This window comes from Lolium rigidum, chromosome 3 (genome assembly GCF_022539505.1).
Source record: "Lolium rigidum isolate FL_2022 chromosome 3, APGP_CSIRO_Lrig_0.1, whole genome shotgun sequence".
Lineage (NCBI taxonomy): Eukaryota > Viridiplantae > Streptophyta > Magnoliopsida > Poales > Poaceae > Lolium > Lolium rigidum.
In genome coordinates this window covers 221,535,724-221,544,174 of record NC_061510.1, presented here as the reverse complement: position 1 = coordinate 221,544,174, position 8,451 = coordinate 221,535,724, and the positions used below count along the sequence as shown (strand labels likewise).

The following is an 8,451-nucleotide window of genomic DNA, read 5'->3' as shown; positions in this document are numbered from 1 at the left end:
CTGCGATTCGTTCCCTCCGATCGTGAGAAGGACCAGCGATCGTAATTCGTGACTCTTGAGTCAGTTGTTTCGTCTACTCATCTTCGACGGTCGACCCGAGTCAGGCCAGACGCGACTTTCGCCCGGGAGACCAAGGCTTGTCTTTGATCGTTTCACTGTGCCGCCGGCTGCTCGCGCACTGGCTGCTTCCCCCCGACGAGATCCCTCCGACTCCCCCGCCCCCCGGCCAAGCCGTCCAACCACGCGCCCTTAGTCCTGCAAATCACGTCGGTCTAGCTTCTAGGTTTTATGGAGACCACGGAGCTATTTTTGATTTTGAATATGTTGCTATTACCATAGTACTGGTCGACTATGCTTATCATCGTATAAACTAACAGTTTATTCTTTTACGTTATTTTTTTGCGTTTAAAATTTTGCCCGACCTTAAATTTTTTTCGTCCTCCGCCACTGATTTCATATACTCCCTCCGTCCCATCAAAAATATCTCAACTTTATCAATGTTGGCCTTCTCCAAACTTTGCCCTTCTATAGATGGCTAGAATTTTCTAATATATCTTACGTATGCTAATTTATGCCTTTAGCTTGAGTGGTTGGCAACTTTGATGGTTGGAGGGGAAAAGGGGAACACCGAAGCACCCCTCGTTACGATACTCTTCTCTTTGTGCTTGGAGTATGTTTTTCATGGCTTAGAATTATTAGATCGGAGAGGGGCTGTAATTTCTAATCGAATTTTTTACAGGAATTTTTAGGTGGGTTCAGTCCTTGCTCTGATGTCTGAAGGCTTTTAAGTGCACAACTAGACAGCGAAAACCTCTACACTATACTTCGAGCAGCGAGCTTCCATTCTGAGGGAGGATATTCCTCGCGCTTCCGCGGGCGCCAGTGAGGAAACCAAGACGACGACACGGCCGCCATGGCGCACGATGGAGCTGCCGATGAAGCCAACACCGCGCCGCTGCTCGCGTCGAAGACGGAGAAGCCACGGCGGAACATGTACGCCTTCGGCTGTGCCACGCTCGCCTCCATGACCACCATCCTCATGGGCTACAGTACGTGACCACACTCTGTTTCCTGGTACAACGACGACGACGACATGCTCTAGCTGAGCTGTTGATTTCCTCCTGCAGATCTGGCGCTGATGAGCGGCGCGCAGCTCTTCATCCGGGAGGACCTGGGGCTGACCGACGAGCAGGTGGAGGTGCTGGCGGGGTCCATGAACGTGTACATGCTCGTGTCCATCCTCGCCGCCGGTTGGACGGCCGACCTCCTGGGCCGCCGCGGCACGCTCGTGCTCGCCAACGGCTTCCTCATGGCCGGCGCGCTAGCCATGTCGCTCGGCGGCAGCTACGCCGCGCTCATGGCCGCGCGCTTCGTCACCAGCATCGGCGTCGGCTTCGCCCTCGTCGTCGCGCCGGTCTACAACGCCGAGATCTCGCCGGCGTCCGTTCGTGGCGTGCTCTCTTCGTTGCTCGATGTAAGTCTCGCCGCCGTGCTTGAGCGTAAGCGTTAATCAGGTCAGCTCAAACTAAAGGTTTTGATGTCGTGCTTGCGCAGATTTTTGTAAACGTGGGCATCCTGCTCAGCTACGTGTCGAACTACGCCTTAGCCGGCCTGCCGGTGCACATCGGCTGGCGGGTCATGTACGCCATCGGCGTGCTCCCGCCCGTGTTCCTCGCCGCGGGGGTGCTCTGCATGCCGGAGTCACCACGGTGGCTCGCCATGCGCGGGCGCCAGGCCGACGCGCGCGCGGTGCTGGTGCGCACCTCTGACACGGCCGCGGAGGCCGAGCTGCGCCTAGAGGAGATCAAGCGGGTCGTGGAGGCGCCGCAAGATGCCGGAGTCGGCGTGTGGCGGGAGCTGATCTTCCAGCCGTCGGCCATGGTCCGGCGGATCCTCGTCTGCGTGGTCGGGCTTAACTTCCTCCAGCAAGCCGCCGGCATCGATGCCATCCTTCTCTACAGTCCGCTGGTGTTCAAGAAGGCCGGCATGTCGTCGAGCCACGCCATCCTGGGAGCCACCATTGCCATCGGCGTCGTAAAGACGTGCTTCATCCTCGTCGTCTCCTTCTTCTCCGACCGAGTCGGCCGGCGCCCGCTCCTAATGGCAAGCAGCGGCGGTGTGGCCATGTCCCTGGCCGCCCTGGCCCTCACGCTCTGCGTCGGCGAGCCTTCTCCCGCCAGCGCGGCCGCGTGCGTGACGTTCGTGCTGGCCTCCGTCGCGGCGTTCTCGGTGGGGTTCGGGTCGCTCCCGTCCACGGTCAGCGCCGAGATTATGCCGCTGCGGCTGCGCGCGCAGGGCGCCAGCCTCGGCATGGCCGTGAACCGGCTGACGTGCGGAGTGGTGAGCATGTCGTTTATATCGCTCTCTGCCTGGATCACCATGCCCGGCTGCTTCTTCCTGTACGCAGGATTGGCCGCCACGGCGTGCGTGTTCGTGTTCGTGCGGCTGCCGGAGACGAGGGGCCGGAGCCTAGAGGACATGGACGCGCTGTTTTCAAAATGATGGGTGTGATCTCGGTGTATTGGATGGATTCCAGCGATAGTTCAATCTTCAATGCAAGTGGGGTTGTTATTTGAATTTGATAAGTTTTGATAAGCCGCAGTTGGCAATTTCTTTTGTATCACCTCGTTTAAGAAATATAAATTAGCTTTCTAACTAATTTATGTTCTAAAACGGAGGTATATTCATCCAATCAGTTTCAGAGACATCGTGAATCATACACCACGTTGATGGCTTTGACACCAACATGAGGGAACGTAAGAAATCAACACTCAATATCATCTACAGTAAGAAAGAATGGCATACAACGTTTTGTCTGTGTCAATTAAGGAGCGACCATGTGACTAAGATGGGTGCTTCATTCGGTTAACGAAAACGTTTGGATAAGAGAATACATCTTACGCCATGTATATCATGGTAGGGAAGGGATGTCTTCTCTTAGCCCTCCATATTATCCATATTATCTCGAGAAGACAAAGATATAATTCATGCAATGCATCATCTCTTATAATTAATGAGAATCAATTTTTTAATACAAAAAAGTAGTAAAACACTTTTTTTTTATCTTTTCTATTGAGATTAGGGAAACATATTTTTGTCATTCATTCTCTTCTCAGCGAGCAATCGTCATATTCAGGGTTTTTTTTAAATCTCGGCTGGTATTTCCGGAATCTCGTCGGAAACCGCTTTTACCTGTTACCACCAAGTTTATTCTACTGAAAGAAACTTTTCGGTATTTTTACAATATGCTCAAATTAAGATTTTTGATAAATTTTAGATGAATTTATAAATTTGTTTGAAAAATCCCGAACGGTATAACCACTAGGTATTTCCCCGACCAAGAAAAAAATGTTGGTCATACGTAGCATTGGTGAAATATCACACAGAGATCTTCTCTCACTCTCTTTTGCGGTAATGGTCATAGTTTTGGAGAGAGATCACTTCTATAACGAAAGGATTTATGATCATATAGATTAACATTATTTCCTTGGGAAGGAATATGGTAGGGGAAGCCCTAGATTGTTTTTTTTTTAAATAATAATAATCGAAATCTGCGTCTCTAAGACTTGAACCTGAGTGGATGGTTTGTATATCTACTTTGCTAACCCAAGTGTGCCGCTCACTTCATGATAGATTCTTTACAATATCCCTATGAAATAAGTGAACATAATGGTTTTGCATGACAACCTTGATGGATGATGTTGATACACAAGGCATGCAACTTCATCATGCAAGGATCACCAACAAAATCAGAGTTGCCTTGTAATCGACGTGTGGTTGACTATTTGTCATATTCAACTTGGTTTGAGTGAGACATCTACTGTGTATGTTAAGTTAGTGGTTGTTCGAGGTGCAATCGAAATCATCTGATGAAGCGGTGGGGGATGCCTGGATGCCATGGACTTTGTGTCGAGGTTGTGTTGAGGCCAAGTTAGCCGAGGGTCCCTGCTTTGGGCTATTTTGTCCTATGGTGGTCGTGTGGCTTTTTATAATCTCTGCTTAACCCGATTTTGAGTAATGTCCGTATCTTTTAATTAATTGAAATACCACTCCTTGATTTAAAATCGGGTTTGTAGGGACAGCCGACCTACACAACTCCAAAAAGTAGTACTTCAAATATGAAACTCAATTAAACAAAAGTAAAAACCATGTAGCTCGGGCTACATTTGGAGTTTCTGGATGTTTCCCTTCATTTATCTTTTTTTTCGATAAGGAGCATATATTAATATCGCGTAGATACCAAATACACCCAGCCTCTGCAACAACGTATTACCCTAGCGCTATTACGGATGCACACAGCCAAAAAAAAGAGAAGAATTACAAAAAAAAAATATCTTTTTTTAGGGGAGGGGGGACTTTGCATTTGTCGGGACAGGTTACTTGGGTGTCACAGACCCACAGTAATGGGCTGTTACTTGGGTGTGTCTGTCTGTCCGCCGCTTGTAGTGGGCCTCCCATTCCATGCGTTATGGCCTGGTCTTAGGGCATCTCCAGCGGCGCGACGCATTTCGGACGTCTGAAATGTCCGTTTGCGTCGCGCGGCGGACGCGAGACAGACCGTTTTTGTCCGCGCGTCCATTTGCACCCTAGGGTGGCTCCAGCGGCGCGACGCATTTCCGCGTTTGCATCAAATATGAAGTTTTGAAACAACAAATAGGATTTGAACGAAGTCATAGTTATAACATTTAAATTTTGAAAAGTCTACATGAAAATAAGATACTAGTCCTCTAGGCATGATCTTCATGGCCAGCCATGGTCCATTGATGCTCAATCAGATCTGTCTGCAGCTGTTTGGAGACGGTATCGTTTGTGACTTCTACATTCATATGTAGATAGTCCTCCCAAGTAGAAGCTCCAGGAATTGGCGCAACCAACTCACCTTGGAATTCCCACTGGTTCTCATTGCGGCCATCAGGACGCTCGTTCTCAACGATCATGTTGTGCATGATCACGCAGCATGTCATCACCTCATGCATGGTCTTTGATACGTCCAATTTGCATCACTATTTTATATCATAATTTGCTGTTATTCATTGATATATTTCATATTGGGACACAATACTTATGTTATTTCATCTATTTTGCATGTTTCATCATTATTGGAGGATTGAACACCGGAGCCGGGATTCCGCTGGAAAAAGCACCGTCGAACGCAATATTTCGGAAGATCAACTCGGAAGGAAATTATACCAAAAATCCTATTTTTCAAGATGACGAAGGAAGCCGGAAGGAGGGGCCGGGAGGAGCCGGGGTGGGCCCACACCCTAGGGCGGCGCGGCCCATGCCCCGGCCGCGCCGGCCTATGGTCCGGGGGCCCACGACCCCTTTCGCCTCCTTTTCTTCGCGAAAACCTTCGTCCCGAAAACCTAAGCCGGAAGGGGTACCTCGCGAAGAGTTACGGCCGCCTCGCGGGGCGGAGAACACCGAGAGAGAAAGAGCTCTCCGGCGGGCGGGAATCCGCCGGGGAAATTCCCTCCGGGAGGGGGAAATCGACGCCATCGTCACCGTCATCGAGCTGGACATCATCTCCATCACCATCATCATCATCTCCACCATCATCACCGCCATCTCCTCCGCAGCACCTCGTCACCGCCGTAGCAATTTGGGTTTGATCTTGATTGTTTGATAGGGGAAACTCTCCCGGTATCTATTCATACTTGTTGTTGATGCTATTGAGTGAAACCATTGAACCAAGTTCATGTTCGGATTGTTATTCATCATCATATCACCTCTGATCATGTTCCGTATGATGTCTCGTGAGTAGTTCGTTTAGTTCTTGAGGACATGGGTGAAGTCTAAATGTTAGTAGTGAACTATGGTTGAGTAATATTCAATGGTGTGATATTTAAGTTGTGGTGTTATTCTTCTAGTGGTGTCATGTGAACGTCGACTACATGACACTTCACCATTTATGGGCCTAGGGGAATGCATCTTGTATTCGTTTGCTAATTGCGGGGTTGCCGGAGTGACGAAACCTGAACCCCGTTGGTATATCGATGCAGGAGGGATCGCAGGATCTCGCAGTTTAAGGCTGTGGTTAGATTTATTCTTAATTACTTTCTTGTAGTTGCGGATGCTTGCAAGGGGTATAATCACAAGTATGTATTTAGTCCTAGGAAGGGCAGTACATTAGCATAGGTTCACCCACACAACACTTATCATAACAATGAAGATTATTTAGCCGTATGTAGCGAAAGCACTAGACTAAAATCCCGTGTGTCCTCGAGAACGTTTGGTCATTATAAGTAAACAAACCGGCTTGTCCTTTGTGCTAAAAAGGATTGGGCCACTCGCTGCAATTATTTCTCTCGCATTTTACTCACTCGTACTTATTTCATCTGTTACATCAAAACCCCCTGAATACTTGTCTCGTGAGCATTTACAAGTGAAACCTTCATCGAAACCGCTTGTCAACACCTTCTCGCTCCTCGTTGGGATCGACATTCTTACTTATCGAAGATACTACGATACACCCCCTATACTTGTGGGTCATCAAGACTATTTTCTGGCGCCGTTGCCGGGGAGTGAAGCGCTATTGGTAAGTGGGATTGGTAAGGAAAACCTTTAGTGTTGTGCTGATTTTATTTACGCCTCGCTGCTATAAGTCATTATGGAGAGATCTTCTCTTCATTTTCTATTTGGGAAATCTACTACTACTGCAACGGTAGTGGATGAGGCGCCAGGTGAGGAAGTAATACCATATAAAATACCTACGAAAATTATTGAACATGTTATGGATAACCGCTATGAAGGGGATGGAACCTGTCCATCCTGGTGATCATTTACTCGTTTTTGCATGAATTATGCGGGTTATTCAAATGTGCAGGTATTGCTGTGGATGAAGTGAGGAAGAAATTATTCTCCTTATCGCTGTCCCGGTAAGGCGGCGCATTGGTATAAATTACTCGGATAATGGGGATTCTCTTGAATGGAATGACATTGTGCCCCGGTTTTATTCTAAGTTCTATCCTCCAAGTGAAATTCATAAGGATCGGAATCGCATATATAATTTTTGGCCTCATGATGGAGAGAGTATTGCCCAAGCGTGGGGGAGATTGAAGTCTTTGATGCTCAAATGCCCCATTCATGAGCTTCCCGGTAATATTATTATTGATAATTTCTATGCAAGACTTTCTTTTCAAGACAAGACCTTGCTGGATACTTCATGTTCCGGATCATTTACACGCAACAAAGAAGAGTTTAAAAGGGACCTTCTTGATCGAATCCAAGAAAATACCGAAGGTTGGGAGAACGACAAAGGTAGAGAATCGTGTATAATTTATGATTATACATGCATTGAAGCTTTTATGGATACCGATAAATTTCGTAATATGAGTGCTACATATGGTCTTGATTCTCAAGTCGCCGTAAATCTTTATAAAGCTTTTGCCTCTCATTATGAATTGCCAAAGAAGAATTTTGATAAGTATCATGAACCGTATAAAGATAAAATTGATTCATCTATTAATAAGTGTGTTGTAATTGAAACTGCTCGATCGCGTTATTCCCGAAGCTTATATTGAAAAAACTCCTTTTCCTGCTAAAATGAAAGAGTACTCGTTATAAATAGTGCAGTTCATAAAAGTGAAAAGAAACCTCGTAGAACCCGAAGAACAAATAAAAGTTGAACCTGTCGTTGCAATAGTTAAAGATCTTGTGACTGAAAATGTGGAGGATGGTCATATTATTTTCTCGTGAAGATGCTTCTAATATTGTTTCACATCCTAATAAACCCAAACAAGCTAGTGTTCCTATGATGTCTCGTTAAAATTGGTGATCATTGCTATTATGGATTATGTGATATTGGTGCAAGTGTTAGTGCTATTCCGTATGAGCTTTACACGGAGATTATGCACGAAATTGATTCTTGTGAACTTGAAGATATTGATGTGGTTATTCAGCTGGCTAATAGAGAAACTATTTCACCAATTGGTATTGTTCGAGATGTGGAAGTCTTATGCGGTAAGATTAAATATCCTCGCTGACTTTTTGGTACTAGGTTCTCGCTGCTAGTGATTATTGTCCTATTATTTTTGGTAGACCTTTTCTAAATACTTGTGGAGCTATTATAGATTGCAAGAAAGAGAAAATTTTGACTAAATTTGCTGGTGAATCTTATGAGTTTAACTTCTCTAAATTTACTAAAACTCCTTATAAATCTGATTTGCCTAGTAATGATTTTAAAATGGAGCAATGTGCATCTATTGTTCTTGTTCCTAACAATCCTTTGCAGACAACATTTGGAGGATAGCGAGAGTGAAATTTTTAGGAAAGAAAGAGATGAACTTGAGGAAATTTTTCTTCGCCAACCTATTCTCAAGCATGATTTACCGGTGGAAGATTTGGGTACAACACCGCCACCAAAGGAAGATCCTGTTTTTGATTTAAAGCCTTTACCCGATAATCTTAAATATGCTCATATTGATGATAAGAAAATATATCCTGTTATTA

The 8,451-nt window shown here is 46.1% G+C and overlaps 1 protein-coding gene across 2 annotated transcripts; it reads left to right on the top strand.

Moving 5' to 3' along the window:
* The first annotated feature begins 588 nt into the window (after nucleotides 1–588).
* On the top strand, nucleotides 589–2,541 carry LOC124699012 (polyol transporter 5-like). Of its 2 annotated transcripts, XM_047231390.1 has the most exons (4): nucleotides 589–670; nucleotides 740–1,049; nucleotides 1,128–1,474; nucleotides 1,555–2,541. In XM_047231390.1, exons 2-4 carry the CDS (start codon nucleotides 914–916, stop codon nucleotides 2,500–2,502), a joined length of 1,431 nt encoding a protein of 476 aa, XP_047087346.1. In that variant the 5' UTR covers nucleotides 589–670; nucleotides 740–913; the 3' UTR covers nucleotides 2,503–2,541. The 2 variants fall into 2 exon arrangements, with proteins under 2 accessions (XP_047087346.1, XP_047087347.1); XM_047231391.1 differs by having other exon boundaries at nucleotides 644–1,049.
* The last annotated feature ends 5,910 nt before the right edge of the window (nucleotides 2,542–8,451 follow it).

Excerpts from the sequence above, each read along its gene's own strand:
- LOC124699012 (XM_047231390.1), top strand. The coding sequence starts at position 914 with ATGGCGCACGATGGAGCTGCCGATGAAGCCAACACCGCGCCGCTGCTC. Across the intron at positions 1,050-1,127 it reads CACCATCCTCATGGGCTACA|ATCTGGCGCTGATGAGCGGC; the intron begins GTACGTGACCAC and ends TTCCTCCTGCAG. Across the intron at positions 1,475-1,554 it reads TGCTCTCTTCGTTGCTCGAT|ATTTTTGTAAACGTGGGCAT; the intron begins GTAAGTCTCGCC and ends GTGCTTGCGCAG.